Below are 17106 nucleotides of genomic sequence, written 5' to 3' on the forward strand. Positions count from 1 at the left end.
CCGGCAATTAGTACTATGTGTACGAATCTGTGCTAATTTGAAGGTCCAAAACTGTCTTCTCATGACTGTTGGACACTGCACGTTGGGGGCTTATCCCTGAGGTAAAAACAGTTTTTCACATGTTTACTGGCCATGTATGGTTCCTTGTCTGTAAATTTTTTGTTCATTATCACATTAGGGATTTTAGTGGTTTTTTTTTTTAGAGATTTTATACCAGTTCTTTTAACTATCATCTTTTAAAAAATTTGTTGCATATATTGTTTTGCCATTTCACTTTTCTGTTGTTTACATATCTTAACATGCAGGATTAAGGTAAAATTAATCCAGTTTTCTTTCTGTGATTTCTTCCATTGTTTTTACGCTTAGAAATTAGAAAGCCTTATCCCCATCACTTTGGGTCATTAAACATTTTGTTTTCCTTTTCAATATTTGGTTTACGCTATGAATGATAACACACACACACACACACACACACACACACACACACACACACACACAGGCACGTGCGTGCATGTGCGCGTCCTGGTCTGGTAGGCCCAGAGCCCCACTGCTAGACTGCCCTCCCTCTGCAAGTCCATCCCTCCCCAGCCATGACCTCGTACAATGTCATCCTCCTTATTATAGTTGGCGATGTCCTTCCGGAGGGTCCGAATGATAATCATACTCAGGATGCCTGAAACAAACAGGGGCGGGAAGAAGAGGAGTGTCAGCACGGCCATCTGAGTCTTCTGTGCTGCTTGCCCTCCGGGCACACGTGGCTTCCTCTAGTGGGAACTGGCTATGCAGCCGCCTCAGGTTCTCTCCTGGGCCTAGCTCCACCCCAGCTACAGGGCAGGGGAAACAGAGGGTCACCCCCCAAGAGGGGAAGAATGAGCTGCTGGGATGGGCGGAGGCAGTCACAGGACACCGCTTGTATTCCAGGGAGAACAGCATCCCAGCTCCTCCAGGGCTTGGTCCTTCCAGCCTCTCCAGCCTCACCTCCTCCCAGGCTCGCCTCTCACTTGCCTCTGGTTATTTGTTGCTTTTAGTTACCAGGTCACAGCCCCATCTCTCTCTCACCTGCGTGCCTGTAACCCAGGCTGTTCCCTTTACCCGAATGCCCCACTCTGTCCTGACTCCTACTCACACTTCAAAACATCTTCTCTTCTCAACACCCCAAACAGCTCAGAGGCACCCCCGTTTGTACTTGCACAGCACCCTGTTTACCTATCTAGGCAGCACAGCGTAGTGGTTGTAGGACCTTGAGCTAACTTAACACTTTTTGGCTTAGCTCACGGGGCTGCGAGGATGGGGATGCACTTAAGTGTTCATTAGCACAGCAGCTGGCCCCTGGGTAAATGTTTAATAAAGACAGCATTATCTTTACTTCTCCTGATACTGAAACGATCAGTTTCATTCTACCTCTGACAACCACCCTCACCCTGCTCAATGCCCTCTTGCCATCTGGCTTCTCACCAAGCCTGTCTCACTGCAGGGCCGTGACCCTTGCTGGAACCGTCTTTCCCTAGGCCTCTGAATGGTGGCTCCTCATTCAGAGAGGTCTTCTCTAAAGCAGCCGTCACCCTCTCCTCGACAGCCATGCATATGCTTCACAGCACTTAGCACTATCTGGAACCCTACTACTTCTGTGCTTTTCTGTCTCTCTCCTGCCACCAGAATACAGACCGTGAGGGCAGAGACTGGGTTGGGCTTGCTCGACACCATATCCAGCACGCGGCATGGGGCCCGAACAGGATGAGCAATGCCGAAACACTGTTGAATGAGTCAGTGAAGGTGTGCGTGAAGAGGCGGCGCAGCCTTCCCCTAGGGAGCTCTCCGGAGTAGAGGGTGAATCTTGTTCACCTCTGTGTACTAATGCCTTGCACAGAGCCCTAATGTCTGTTTTTGACCTATGCTTGGCTCCAAGAACACCCTAGAAGTCTCCTGGGAGTGATGTGACACCTCAGCCCCTCATCCCTCACCCCCTGTCCTCTCCACCCTCCAACCCATAGCTCTCTCACCTGACAGGAAGAAGACCACCACGACGGAGTTAATGATAGAAAACCAGTGGATCTGTACATCACTCATGGTCAGGTAAGTGTCCCAGCGAGAGGCCCATTTGATGTCACTCTCCTGGTGGTGGGAGGAAGCACTTGAGAGTCAGGCCTCCACCTTGATAACTGCTGCTTGGACCAGAGCCCTCCTCCCCTGCCGTGGGCTCCAGCCCCTTCTCACCTCCCAGTGCACAGAGTAGGTGAAGTACAGCTGATTCGCCTTGGTGGGGTCAATTTCTTGGGGCGAGGAGTTGGTACCCTCAGGCAGGGTGCATGAGCTCTTCTCGTCTGTTTTGAGGTCTGTGAGAGACAGAGACTCAGTCTGTTCCTGCAAGGGCTGGTGCCACTACCCAGGGTCTGTTCTGCGGGTGCCCTCAGAGGCAGCGTGCTGCGGAGCAGTGGCTGGGAGAACAGCTGGCAACTAGAGCTTTAAAACTGTGCTCCCTTGGGTGGGGTGGGGAGGGTGGGAGGGAGCCCCAAGAGGGAGGGGATATAGGTATATATAGAGCTGATTCACTTTGTTGTACAGCAGAAATGAACACAGCATTTTAAAGCAATTATAATCTAATAAAGATGAAAAAACAAAAACAAAAAAGAAACAAAAAACTGTGCTTCCCAGAGCCCTGACTTTCCAAAGGGCCTTAGGGGCTGCAGAGAGGTGTATGTGGGAAGGGGTCTGAGTCCCTATTTAGTCAAACGAATTCTTCCTACAATCAATTCAAACATTCATTTGCTCATTCAATCAGTCCCATTCAACAGGCAAAAACAACACTGACTCACTCTCTCATACGTTCGCTCACTCATTTAGTCCCCAGAGTCCTGGCACTTTAGTAATTCAATCACTCCGATGCTTCCTTCCTTCATTTACACATTTGTTCATCCTGCTGTCTGTCCATTCATTCAACCAACATACAATAAATAAGCACCTACTATGTGCCAGGTACTGTGCTGGAGAGAAAGTGGTGAGAAAAGGAGACAGGGTCTCTAACTTCGAAGGGCCAGTGGGGGAGCAGCTGCTGTCAAACACGCACACAGTAAATGTCAAGCTGTAACCATGACACAGACGGGAGGGGAGGCAGTATGATGCCCCGGAAGGGCAGGGTCTATGTTTTACATAAGACTTCTGCGTATGACTTTGTTTGACTATGAGGTTCCACAGCTTAAAAAAGCTCCAGAAACTCACCACCACTGTGGACAAAAGGCCAGGCATGCGAAATGGAAGTCGCCCTGTGGCGAGCTAGCGCTGCCAGGCAAGGTGAGGCCGACCAGATCCCGTCAGGCCCACAGGGCTGCGCCTGGGCGCTCAAATTCCTGCACAGCTGTTGACCCGGGGCCAATCACTCACACAGAGGAGCGGAAACACTGAAAGCTGCTGCCCAGCAGCTCCGTCGGTACCCCTGCCCCTTGTGCTTCATCCCTTTGCTCTTGAGCTGGCTGCTTCTTGTGATGGCCCAGCAAAGCCCCAAACTGCTGTTTGGTCTTGGCCAAGTCACTGACCTCTCTGAGCCTCTGGTTCCTATCATAATCAGCACATTACCTCCCGGGGTGGCTGGTAAGGTGCTGTGCCAGGCCAGGAGACACCATGTCAGCTCTCCCATTGCCCCCCACCTTCTCTAATGGGAATGTAGTGACTCTACCTTGGCTGGGCCCACATGCCACACTGGGGCCTATCAGCCATTTCAGGAATCAAGGGTGCAAAGACCCTGGGTGTGAAGCCCAGGCCCGTCCAGCCCTGCCCCTCTGGTCACACCTCCCCACTCACCCTCCAGCCTGATGCTCTGGGGAATCACCTCGAAGCGGACGACGCGGTATGTGTGCTCCTGGTCCTCTTCCAGGTCCTCCCGGTGGTAGTAAAGGATGAACGAGAGGTGATTGTGCAGGTAGATCTAAAACAGCGCAACAAAGAGAACAAAATAGCTAGGAGCCAAGAAACCACCAGAAAAATCACACAGGGTGACCAGCCAGGTATTAGGTCCCTTCCCTCATCTAGCAGACCCAACTGTACCAGTGTTCCAAAAACACTGCTCTTATAGCAACCCGCTACTCATGAACCCTCCAGGGCTCTCTGGGGCTTACTAGGTACAAGTTCAGACCCCTTAGGCTGGTATTCAAGGCCTTCTGTCACCCTAACATACCCAGCTGCCGTCACCCTCCCAGACATGTTAGTTCGCCTGGTCTCCCTGGGTCCCTCCCTGCCCCGTGAACAGTCCCCACCCTGAACTCTGTTCACGGCATTCACTTAACTAGAATGCTGTCCCAACTTCACTCAGCTCAAGCCTACCTATTTTTCAAGGCCCACCTCCTCCGTGACAACCTGCCTGCACATTAGCTCCCTCTGAACTCTTCTGGCCCTGACCGTCAAAGCACTGGCACGGTCAGGATTGGGACTTAAGATCCAGGATCTTACACTGTCAGTTCTCTTCCCAGTTATGAAAAAAGCCCCTGGAGGACAGGGACTGTGCCTCAAAAGAAATGCTTTTGTTCTTTATTCCCTAAGTAATATGTGTTCAGTTTAGAAAATGACAAATGTAAGAGAATCACTGTTACAATCAATGCCATTAGCATATTTCTCAGTGGCTGTGCTGTAAAGTGCTTACACAGATTATCTGACTTACTCTGCGTGACAGCCCCAAAGGCAGGCATGGCTGCAACATACATTTTACAGATAAGGGACCCAAGGCTTAGAGAGGTGAGAGAGGTAGGCTTAAGGTCACTCACCAACTAGTAAGTGGTGACGGCAGGATTCAAAACCCAGGGAACCTGCATGCTCTTGACCACTGCTGAGCTCTCTCTCTTACATACTGATGAAGTTCCAGACTTCCTTTTTTTTTTTTGCGGGGGGGGGGGGGGGCGGTGGTTAATCTTATAATCCATATAATCATATATTTATGTGGAATCTGAGTTTTTAGGCACTGTGCCTTCCACCTCCTGTGTAGCATCTGCCAGAGCCGGGCCCACAGCACTCAGACATCTGACAGGCCATGGCCAGGGGCACCCGGGGGAACTTGTCTTGGCCATCCCCACCTTTCCTAAGCCTAGAGCTACATGTTTCCCCCTCCTCTGTGGCCCCAAGTGCTCGTGACTTTGGGGAGTGGCTCCCCCAGCCCTCTGAGCACATCAAGACACTCTACCTTGTTGACATCCGTGAAGCCGAGCCGGTAGCCGTGTTCAAACTGCACGTCCTTCTCCTTCTTCTTGTCATCGCCGTCGCGGTTGGAGTAGAGTTCCAGTCGGGTGGCCACGGGCAGGTTGTCTGCAATGCTGGAAACCCAAGGCCCCGCTCAGTCCCTCAGATCGCCTCTCCCTCAGTGCCCTCCCCTATGGGAACTCGAGGCTGGCAGGGAGCAGAGGACAACTCACAGGTGGACATAGTAGTCCTCTGAGATCCGCTCGGCCACGAGCCGGCTCTGTTCCACGGTCAGGGTCACTGGCTTGTTGGACTGGCTGCACAGAACCTCACACTTCTTTTCACTGTTCATGAGAACCTGGAAAGGGGTGTTGACAATCCGGTCCCCTCTCAGCACCTCTCCTGCCATAAGAGAGACAGATGGAGCTCAGAGCTTCAGCCCTGAGGTTGCTGAGGTCAGCAGAGACACAGGGCCCACCTGCAGGGCCTTCAGCAGTCCTGCAGCCTGGCACTCAATGCATTACCCTGCCTGTTCAGGCCAGGCTTGCCCACCTGACGCCCCCCTGTTGTCCCTCCTCTCCCTTTGTGCTCTAGCACCACCAGACTCTTCAGAGCACATCAAACATGCCACGTCATTCCGTGCCTCTGGGCCACATGTCGTTTCCTTTGCCTGGAGTGCCATTCCCTGCCCCGTGTTCCTGGGAAACTCTTCCTCACCCTTCAAGCTCAGCTTCTATTCCACTCTCCGGGAAGCCCTTCCTGACCGCCTTAGGACTGAGTTTGTGACTCCCTCCTCGGATTGCCCTCTGCACAGAGGCAGCATCGTACAGTGGTGAAGAGAGGGCTACTGAACCCTGGCTCTGCCACTGACTAGCTTAGCAGTCTTGGTAAGTACCTTAAGCTCAATGAGCCTCAATTTCCTCATCTGTAAAATGGGGATAATAGTACGCATCTCACAGGGTTACAGTGAGAAATAAAGTACCAGGCATAGAGTGGGAAGACAACAAACACTATTTTTATTACCAGCATCACTTCTGCACCTTTTCATATGTCAGTGATGTGACTTTGCACAATATGTTGATAGGTTAAGTTTCTGCCCTCATACCTCATTATGAGCTCTTTAAGGGCAGATAATGTTTCCTCTTTATTTCTGCATCTTCAGATCCTGGTTCAGGGAGGAAGGGAGGTAGGGTAAAATCCAGCACCTGAGATTTTCAGCCAAAACATCTTTTTAACTTAACAAACTGGCACACCCCTTGCATGCCTACTGCCTCAGAGAAACCTGCTGCCAGACGTTCCAAGAGCAGGCACCGAGCAGTCAGGGCCTGTCAACTAAACCCAATGGTGCTTTCCTTCTGAGCCGTTCTAACACTTCTACTGGGATGAGGTGGAACTGGGGCAAGCTGAAGGAGACCTACCAAAGCCCACAGGCGGCACTAATGCCCACATACGCCTGGTCTAACAGCTGCCTACCAGTGTGGACCCGCTTGATGTGGGACTCTTGGCCTAGTCATTCATTCGTTCATTCATTCATTCCTTCCCAAACATCCACTAGATATTGGTTATGTGCTGGGCTCTGAAGAAATAATGTTGAACAGACATACGGAGCTTATGGTCTAGTGGGAAGACAGACTGATTAATCAGGATAACGAGAAGGTATAGTACAATACGAGGAACTTGCTCTAGGTGTGGGGGAGTAGGTCTAGGACAGCTTCTCTGAGGAAGTAATGCTTGAAGTGAGCTCTAAAGGAAGAGAGCCTTAACTAGGCAAAGAGATAGGGGAAGACTATTCTAGACAGAAGGGAACAGCACGCACAAAGGCCCCCTGCCTGGTTGGGGGGCGGGGGGAAGGCAGGGGGATGACGCGGTAAATGTAAGAGGCCTGTGCGGCTGCAGTGCACATGGCAAGGGTGACTTGAGGCACGCTGGAGAGACGGGCTAGAGCTGGACTTCAGGGGGCCTGTGGGCCAACGGGAAGTTTGATCTCTATCGAGAGAGCCACAAAAACCAATAAAGGGTTTCTAACAGGGGCGGCAGAAGACATTATCCAATTCTGGTTACAGATCACTCTGGCTGTTTTGTGAAGAAAATATCGAAGATGCACGGAACTGGCCGGGGGCGATGGCAGTCAGCTATGCAAGTGGGCGGTGATGGTGGCTGGATTAGAGGGTATAGTGAGGGCGGAAACAAGTACACAGACTCAGGAGCTACTGAGGAGGTGAAATCTAGGGGGGCTGGTGCTGGCTGACAAAGGGTGAGTGAGGAGCGGTGCATATCAGGAAGACTATGGGGCTTCTACAACCAAGTTCCAGTTGGGGGTAAAATGGGAAAAACAGCAAATTTAGACTGAAGGCATTTTTTCAGTTTGCATATGTCAAGTGGCTATGTCAAGCAGGCAGTCAGATATCCAAGTCTGAGGGTCAGAGGAAAGGTCAGGGCTATAGATAGAAGCTGTGAGTTGTTGGGATACAGATGGTAAGTGGCAGGGCCACTAGCTTTACCACAGTGGGGAGAACCACTCAGCTGTGCAAAGTAGCACTCTGACAAGAGTGGATGAGGCCGCTCAGGAGGGGGGGAGGGTGAAAAGGCGCCTGGATGAAGGTCTCTACACCTCTCCCCTGCTTTCCCCCTCTTTTAGAAGGCTAGTTATGCAGGTGAGTCTGCAAAACCCAGGGAGGGACTGGCCAGTGGGAGGCCAAGAACACCAATGAGATATCTGCATGGTCCACTGCTGAAATGATCTGGGTCATCCTCTGCCATTTTACATATGACAATGCTGAGAACCAGACCCAGATAGTGACTAGCCTATGACAGTGACTGTGGTAGTGCTAAGCCCCTGGGCTCTTTCCTCTACACCACGCCTTACCACTCACTTCTTTTCAGGAAGGTCAATAGGGAATTCACTTGAGGAAAGGAAGAACATACAGAGAGAGGAACAGGGCTGAAGATCAAGTAAGGTGGGTATCACTTCTTGATATTTAGAAATTATTGATACATTTAAACCAAGAAAGAGGACACACTGGCCTGGAACAGCTCAGTTCTAATACAGAAGTATTCATTTTAATTTTTAAAGCTGGGAGCACACAGCCAGCCACACTAGACGAGCAACACGCTGAGTGGACCCTCTAAACGAGTCTGATGTCATACTCCAGTACAGCTGCCGCAGACATGCCCCCACCCCCCCGCCACGATATGAATCTCCACCAACATGATAATCGGGAGCACAGCCCTTGGACAGCCCAAACGAACCTTTCTGGAAAAGGCAGTCTGGACAACAGAAAGAATTCTGTTTTTAGAGTTAAAAAACCTGGGTTAAGATCTCAATTTCTCTACCCATTGACCATGTGACCACAAGCAAGTTTTTCAAACCTCTGAAGCTGCTGTGCCCTCTACTATGGCATGGGGGCCATCATACCTGGCTTTGCTGAGTTACAGTCGGAACCAAGTAAGACAGTGCGCAGAGTGTACTGCTTAAGGCTATGGACCCTGAAGCCAGAGTTCCTGGGCTCTGCCACCAACTCGGCGAGTGACCTGTAGCAAGTGACTTCACCTCCTGTGCCTCGCTTCTGTTATCTGTGATAAGGGGATAGTAAGAGTAGCTACCTCAGAGGGCTGTTGTGAGAATTAACTAAGGTAAGCACAGACGTGCTTAGAACAATGCCTGGCTCACTGTTAGAGCCCTTTAAGTATTAACAGTGATGATGATGAGGACGTAGAGTACAAGGCTTGCGACCCAAAAGGCATTCAATCAAGGCTGTTTCTGCTCCACTCAGGGAGGACAAAAACTTTTACTGAATGACAACTATGTGTCAGACACTGGGTCAGAAGTGGCAGAGAGAGACACATGGAAGACATGATCCCGCTGCTCAAAGAGCCCCTAGGCCACAGAGGGAGGCACTACACAAAGCTGGAATGAGATACAGTGTGGCAGGATAACTTCTGTACATGGAAATTTCCATTTCTACGAGGCAGGAACATTCCCCAGCTTCACGGAGGTTAAGGTCACGCAGTATCACACTGAGGTGTGCCCAAGTGCTCAGCCTTGGGCTGTAGATGAATCCGCACCAGCTCACAGGGGGAGGGAGGAGCTGCTGTGAGGGGTCTGGAGGACACAGCAGGTCAGGCTTCCCAGCAGCGGCAAGGTGGCCGGAGCACGGCATGGTGTGGAGAGAAAAGAAGGGAAAGCGGCAGGCAGCAAGAGCAGCCCAGGCCCCGAGACCGACCTCCGTCCAACTGTACAAGGCGAGACTTCGGGACTGGCGGTGCTGCCTGCTTTTGGTCGAGGCCTGCCCCAGCTGGTCTGGGACATCCAATACCTGGCAGTAGGTACACCTGTTGGCTAGGGGTTCTGGAAACATCTGAGCCATGGGTAGCCCTGATGGAGAAGGCAGCCCTTTCAGGGGACTGCTCAAGAGCCAGTTCTCTCCTTTCCCCTCCCTAAGCTATAAGAGAACAGGAAAGTCTCTTAAGTTCCTTGAAGTCAGGGAGGGCATAGTTCTAAGTTTTTATCTCCAGGACTTAACACTGAGATGGCAGAGTAAGTACTAATAACCATGTCCTCAATAGAGGCCACCAAATGCCTTTTCCTTTCAGCCTGAAATTCCACCAAATGAAGAATTATTTGAATTAAAATAAAATGGCTGCTATTTATGAACACATATGCCAGACACTGCACTGGGTGCTTCCCACATTATTTGAGGCAAGGCCTGCACAGCTTAGCAAGAACTATGGTGATGTCCCTGATTCCATTAGGGCCAGAGATAATCACCCATTCTTTTAATTAAAAGCAGAGCAGGTTACAGAAGCCACAAGAAACAGAAGGGGCTATCTAGAAATCAAGGAGAGCCAGTCGGAGCAGTAGCCAAGGGCTCCAGCTCTGAAGCCTGACTACATGGATTCCAAGCCCAGTTTAGCCATTAATTAACAGTATAACCAGAGGCAAATCACTTACCCTGTAAAATGGGAATCAACACCACAACTACCTCCTTCGGGATGTTATGAGGATTAAATAAGCTAATCTGTATATAAACTATGTAGAATGGTGTCCAGCACACGGTAGGTGCTATATAAGGGTTAACTGCTATTAACATTATGAAGAGATCCGGGTTCCTCTTTGGGATAGCGTGACAGCAGTGTGAGAGAAGAACTTACCCAGATTCTCTGCCTTGTAGGTTATTTTGCTGGGCTGGCAGAAGGGCAGTGAGTAGTATTCATAAGGCAGCTGGGTGCGAGAGCTGGTGAGCTTCACAGCCTAGTGGAAGAAGGGAGGCCATTATTCTTCAACCCAGAAATCAAGATGACTGTTTCAGTAATCCTCCCTGGTACCCACTCATCTTTAGTATACTCGGCATTATTACCTACTAAGCAAACTAACCGCAGCAGACACAACTCTGGTATACTATACAATACAATTATTTCACAGTTCACTAGTTTTAGATTACATTATAGATTTTGTTTAAAATCACAACCAAATCCAATATATACTCAGAGTCCTTAACATGCTGACATCCTTTGACCCTATAATTTCACTTCTGGGTATCTTTCCTAAGGAAATAACTCCAAATAAGGGAAAAAACTTCAGGAACAAAGAGCTCACTCCTCATTCCTAACCACAGTGGTCTTCTGCCTCTAGTTCCTTGAGCCTGACCAGCGCTCTCCTGCTTCAGGCTTTGAACCTGCTCCTCTCTGCCCGACTCTCTGACTCCTTCTCACATTTGGTCTCAGCTTAAATCCCCTCACCTTCGAGTCCTTTCCTTATCATCTTATCAAAGGAATTCCCTCATCTTCTGTATTTCAACACTTCTAGTTATCTTTGTAGCATGTCTGATAAAATGTAATTATTTTATGTTTTTGTTTTCTTTTTCCAGAGAAATCAGCCTCCCCTACTAGAATTTAAGATTAAACTCCATGAGGGCAAGGACCATATGCGTCTTGCTTACCTATGTAACCACCGTGCCTAGAGATCTAGGTACATAGTAGGTGCTCGATAAATGTTTGCACAATGAAAAAAGAGAAAAAAATGGAAAAACAGCTAAAAGCTCCGTAATGGGAAATTGGCCAATAAACCACAATATATTCGTTCAATTAAATATTATGCAACCATTAAAGATGAAGTTTAAGAAGACCATGAAGAAGAACATTTAGGAAGTGATGCAAGCACACAGAACGCAGCTCTGGAAACAGTGACAGCCACAGACAACTCCCCAAAACATGGATAAAATAGAACCAGTCAAAATGTTGCAAAAAAAAAAAAATTAATTAATCAATTAATTATTTTAAAGTTTTTTTTGATGTGGACCATTTTTAAAGTCCTTATTGCTATTGTTACAATATTGCTTCTGGTTTGTTTTGGTTTTCTGGCTGCGAGGCATATGGGATCTTAGCTCCCCGACCAGGGATTGAACCCACAACCCCCTGCATTTGAAGGCGAAGTCTTAACCACTGGACGGCCAGGGAAGTCCCAAATTTTAACTTAAATGCAACTAAAATTATCTTTGCTATTTAAAAACTATTAACCATTCCTCATACACCATCTGAAAGTATAAATAGTTTTTAGAATCCAGATCCACAATCCTTACTTAAAATTCTTGCTTTGGAATTAGGATTTTTAATTTAATTTTAAAAGATTTAAAATTTAATTTAATTTAATGACTGTTTCAGTAATCCTCTCTGGTACCCACTCATCTTTAGTATACTCGGCATTATTACATTAATAATTATTACATTACATTACATTATTACATTAATTTATAAATTAATTTAATTTAATTTAAAAATTTTTCCAATTTTAAAAGAGCAATGTGGTATATTATAAAACCATGGGTTTTATAACACCCCCCAGCTGGGTCTGGAGCAGTACCCCACATTCAATGACAAGGAAATGCAAAAATATTCATACTAAGTGGGAAAAATAAAGTTAATAAACAGTTCAGGTCAGGTCTCGCCTACAATGAGTTTAGAAAAACTCTAAGTTTCAGAGCTTTTTAGATGTTGAATTGAAGGACGGGGGACCTCTATTAAGCATTTCATGAACTGCTTGAGGCGAAATGACCAAAAAGTTATTATCTGTTATAACAGCCTGTTATTCTGTGTTTCTTAGCATTCTCTCCTTCTGGACAATCAAAAAAGAAGCCACATTACAAAGAAACTGAGTCTCACCTTTATGTCCCCTCCCGCCCTCTCCCTTCCCACCCAAGGTGTAGTTCTCACATGCCCAGCTTGGCAGGACTGAAGCCAGAGCCACCCTGTCCTCCCCATGCCACAAGCTTTGCTCTGGTGGGGGCTTCTGGCAGAGGCACTGGGAGGAAGGGTACCGCGGCGGTTAAGAGCCGGGCTCTGAACTAACCCTATGTCTCCCTCACAATGTGACCTTGGACAAGCAGGTTCACTTCCTCGGGCCTCAGTTTCCGTAACTGTAAAATGTTCAGTAAATCTCTAAAACATACAGTATCTGCCTCAGAGGGCTCTTAGGGGGCATCTTGAGCTAAGCCATGCATAATGCCCGGCATGTAAATAATCCTCAATAAAGGTGACTTTAATTATTGTTCCCGAAAGTTACAAGTCTGACTTCTAAGGAAGAGGGATGCTCACAGTAATGCAACACATGGAATGGTGCATTTGCTTGTTACTACTACATGGTTCTAAATGGAGACACTTTCTAATAGTCATTGATCATATGTATTTATCCACCCTGCCAGGCTATGTACTAGGAGCTGGTGACACAGCAGTAACCGAGAAAGATAATATCCCAGCCCTTGTAGAACTTGATTCGTGGTAGTTTTCGTTTTTCCACAAATGTATTATATTTTTACCCTCTAAACTGGTTAACTCCCCCTGGATAATGAAAAGTTGCTTGCATCTAATGCCCCAAATAAGCATGACATGTAGCAATTTATAATTTTGCAAATGCCCAAAATGTGGTGGCAAACAAAGGCATATGTACATGACAGCATGTCAGGTGGATGGCCCTTTGTGATTTTCTGGGCTTCTGTTCCCCCTTTTGAACACTGTGATGCTTAGGACAGGATAAAAACTTTATTTTCACACAATCTCACTGCTTTGCTTTTGCACAGACCAGTAAAGATGTGGTTCCCATCAACAAGAAATGTACATTTTAGGAGCAGAATTTATTTTCATTGCTTTATAAGTTTTGCTAGACCTTTGTACAGAATCACTAAGGATTTGAAGGACTACTTAAAAACTTCAACTCTACGTTATTTTGCCTATGGGGGACCAATGTGGTAGTCAAGAAGCTGGGGGTTTACGGAAGTGTGAGAATGCCGAGTACCCTACACTGTAAACACTGCACAGAAAAAAAAGACTAAGAAAAATAACCCAAAGTATTAAGAGTGGTTATATTTGGGTGATGGTAGAGAGGAGTCCCTATAGCTGGGAGCTCTGGAACAAGGTCACACCCCTTGTCCGGTGGCCAGTCCTCTCGCCTCAATGTGGGAGAACTCTGCAGCTGGCCACTCCAGTTCCAGAGCCTTCCATAGGACTCTGTTTATCACAGCTTAATATCTCCCTCTGCCCAGTCCTGCTTCCAGGACTGGGCGCCTAGTCAATAAATCTCTTGCACCAAATCTCCACCTTAGAGTTTGTTTCCTGGGAAATGAGATCCAAGAAGATGCACCACCAACCCTCAGCCGTGTTTAGGGCTCTGAAAATGCCACCAAGAGTCCGAGACATTAGCCAAGGTGCCAGCCTGCCCACTGCCCCGATCAACCACATTTTAAAGGACTCTCCCATAACCCTGTCACAGGTGACTGGCCCACAGGTGGGCATCTAGGCTGACAAGGTGAGGTGGCCCAGCTGGCTGTTCTTCTGGACTCTGATTTAGGACAATGCTTTCAAATCCGAATCACTCATGTACCAACTTGCTCTATCTACTTACCATTTATTCTGCTATTTTCTTGGATATGATTCATTTTTAGGTAAATACCTTTATTTAAGAAGCAAACATTTTGGGCTTCCCTGGTGGCGCAGTGGTTGAGAGTCCGCCTACCGATGCAGGGGACGCGGGTTCGTGCCCCGGTCCGGGAAGATCCCACATGCTGCGGAGCGGCTGGGCCCGTGAGCCATGGCCGCTGAGCCTGCGCGTCCGGAGCGTGTGCTCCACAACGGGAGAGGCCACAAGAGTGAGAGGCCCGTGTACCGCAAAAAAAAAAAAGAAAAAAAAAAAAGAAGCAAACATTTTAACACTATTAAAAATGGAAACCCAACAATGACAGCCATGGAATCATGAGTTGAAGTAATGGCTATATTTTCTAGTATAATTAAAAGAAAACAGCTATTAAAATAAAACATACGTGTCAGCCACTTAAAATCATCTCATATACCACCACTCAGATATGCAGTGCACCGTTTGGAAATACTGAACTGGAGAATCCTGGCAGAAGCTAAAATTGAAAAAAAAGGCCATAATAATCATGCGTATACATAGATGATATGAGTTACGCAGAGAAAGCCGGTAACATAGAGGAGGATGGAGAGAGGCAGAGATGTCACAGAGAAGGAGGCAGGTTGAGAGAGATGGAGACACAGAAAGAGGTGGGCACAGAAGCGAGCGAAAGTGAGAGAGAAACAAAGACACAGGAAGAACCAGAAACAGAGACAGAGCCAAAGAGAAAGAGAGGGAGGGACAGAGAGAGAGAATGCACTCATACAGGGGGAGATGCAGAGACAGCCAGAGGCGGAGAGAGAGGAGAGGCGGCGGGGCCAGAGGGACACACCACCTCTGCCCCAGCCATGCGCAGTGAATCCTCTTCCTCCCAGGCTGAGCAGCACTGGTCTGGGTTCTCTGCAACCACAGGAGGGACGTGACCAGCTCGCAACAGTCCTCTGGCCAGGCTGCCCAGCAACTGGGCAACAGTTGGCTCCCACAGACCAGGAACGCACTTACCTTGATTTCTACAGGGTCGTTCTGGTGGAAGTTGATTGGTGCGACCCCAGGAACGTAGAAGGCCCCGGTATCACACGTGAGAGAGAGAAGCAGCAGGGACCACGGCAACCAATCCTGCTTGGAAGAAGAGAGGTGGCAGTCGGAATGGGGGAAAGAGGTGAACAGCCCTCTGGGGCACCGTCACATCTGCTTTAACTGACGCAGTCTCATCCCCACTCTGAGAAGCCTGAGGCCCCCCAAAGGCTACCCTCTAAATGCCCCCAAGGGTGCTATGAGGCACTGATCCTGCACTTCCAGAAATGGGCCCCAAACTGAGCGCAGTAACTGACAGCAGGGCAAAAGGGCAGACTAATACAGGAGCCACGGCTCCCCACTCTTCGAGCAATGTCCCTTTCATCATGTCACATGTATCACTGTCCTGTAGGGCCAGCAGGAAACAAAGCTCCACAGTGTCCCATTAATTCCCATTTCTCCACATAGCAACGGGCTTGCTTTGTCAGGAAGCTCCTATGGTACCAATACATTTTCCTACAAACCGCCTCCAAAATTGTCCTGACCCCGCCGCCTCCCATCCTCTGCCTCCTCAGCTCCGTTCACGCCGGCCTTCGTGTCTCCTGACAGCAAGTCCTTCTCCACCCCCTCAGGGCCATCACCTTCACTGCTCCCTCCGTCAGAATGCCCTTCCCACAGGTGCCTGCCTGGCTCACCCCCTTATTTCATTCAGGTCTCTCTCAGATGTCACTTCCTCAGAGAAGCCTCCGCCGACTAGCCCGTCTAAATGGCCTCCTCAGGGCTCCTATCACCCATTCTCCAACCCCTTACTCCACTTCTCTTCATGGACTCAGCTAATTGGCATGGGCATATGTATCTGTTTCCTTGTGTATTATCTGTCCCCCTTCATTCGAATGTAATCTGTGTGGGAGCAGGGACTGTGTCCCCAGTGCTTGGCACCTGGGAATCAAAGGCAAGAAAGGTCAATTACCCACCTCAAGAAGTACCCCATCAAAGCATCTCTGTCCCTCCATTAATATGCTTCGCCCCCTCAAGGTACTAGAAGAGCTTCTTTCCCTCTGCCTGTCTTGAACAAGGAACTTTGTCGTCCACACACCTGGATCACGAACTCAATTGCGCGGCTGCATCTGCCTTCTCTCTCCACCCCTTTTACCGCTGTGGCATTTCAGACCCTCATTTACTCCCATCGGACACTGGCCACAGCCCCCTGATTACCCTGTCCCCGCATCCTTCAAGTCACCATCACCACCATACACACACACACACACACACACTCTCTCTCTCTCTCTCTCTCTTTCTCTCTCTCTCAGACGATTCTTTCTGGAACTCAGTGTTACAGGGAATCGGAATCACTCAGGGGGCTTGCCAAAAATGTAGACTCATCTGTGTTTTTACCAGGAGCACAAGCTGAGGAAAACTGGCTTTCAAAGTTTAAGGTTCTGAGGTTGTGCACTAGTTTAGATACAAAGCCTGGTCAAACTCTTAAAAGCAATATATTCATAGAGTGCTTTCCTCTGATCTGCTGTGATGTTTATAAGTATCTGTCAGCTGATGTGCATTATGAAATATGAAATAATAGTCTGACCCCAACAAAAACAGTGAAAAATGGCTAAGACAGTTGTATTGAATCTGGTAATCACAAAGTCAGCAGAATTAGGGGTGAAAGCAAGATCTTTAAAAGAAATGACAAGACAAAAAGGTGGAAAAATGTCTCATGGGGTAGGATTCTGTATAGGAAGTCAGTATGCTCCCCGCCTCTGTCATTTTTTTAAACTTTTTATTTTTAAATAAATTTAGATTTACAGAATATACTATGAGAGTTCCCATATACTCTTCACCCACTTTCCTCTAATGTTAACATATTACATAACCATGCGTAAGAGAGGCTTTTAAAAAAATAACTAGGTTAAAAAAGTTTTGAAAAAGCAAAACATATACAGTAAATATTTGCAAAGATTATGGGAAAACCCGAACAAACTTTTTGGCCAATCCAGTAACTCAAACAGTACAAATGGGTATAACCATGAAAAATA

At 48.0% G+C, this 17106-nt stretch overlaps 1 protein-coding gene across 1 annotated transcript in view; it reads right to left on the reverse strand.

Annotated features, from left to right (window-relative positions):
* TM9SF4 (transmembrane 9 superfamily member 4) overlaps positions 1-17106 on the reverse strand; it is a 56598-nt gene that overhangs the window by 17904 nt on the left and 21588 nt on the right. The window contains exons 2-9 of the mRNA XM_060031070.1: positions 15062-15175; positions 10312-10411; positions 5394-5562; positions 5165-5294; positions 3796-3919; positions 2215-2333; positions 2001-2112; positions 603-673 (exon numbers count right to left, since the gene is read on the reverse strand). Coding sequence (XP_059887053.1) covers positions 603-673; positions 2001-2112; positions 2215-2333; positions 3796-3919; positions 5165-5294; positions 5394-5562; positions 10312-10411; positions 15062-15175 — 939 coding nt within the window. The remainder of the gene's footprint in view (positions 1-602; positions 674-2000; positions 2113-2214; positions 2334-3795; positions 3920-5164; positions 5295-5393; positions 5563-10311; positions 10412-15061; positions 15176-17106) is intronic.

The sequence above is a fragment of the Delphinus delphis genome, chromosome 15, assembly GCF_949987515.2.
Source record: "Delphinus delphis chromosome 15, mDelDel1.2, whole genome shotgun sequence".
NCBI classification, from domain to species: domain Eukaryota; kingdom Metazoa; phylum Chordata; class Mammalia; order Artiodactyla; family Delphinidae; genus Delphinus; species Delphinus delphis.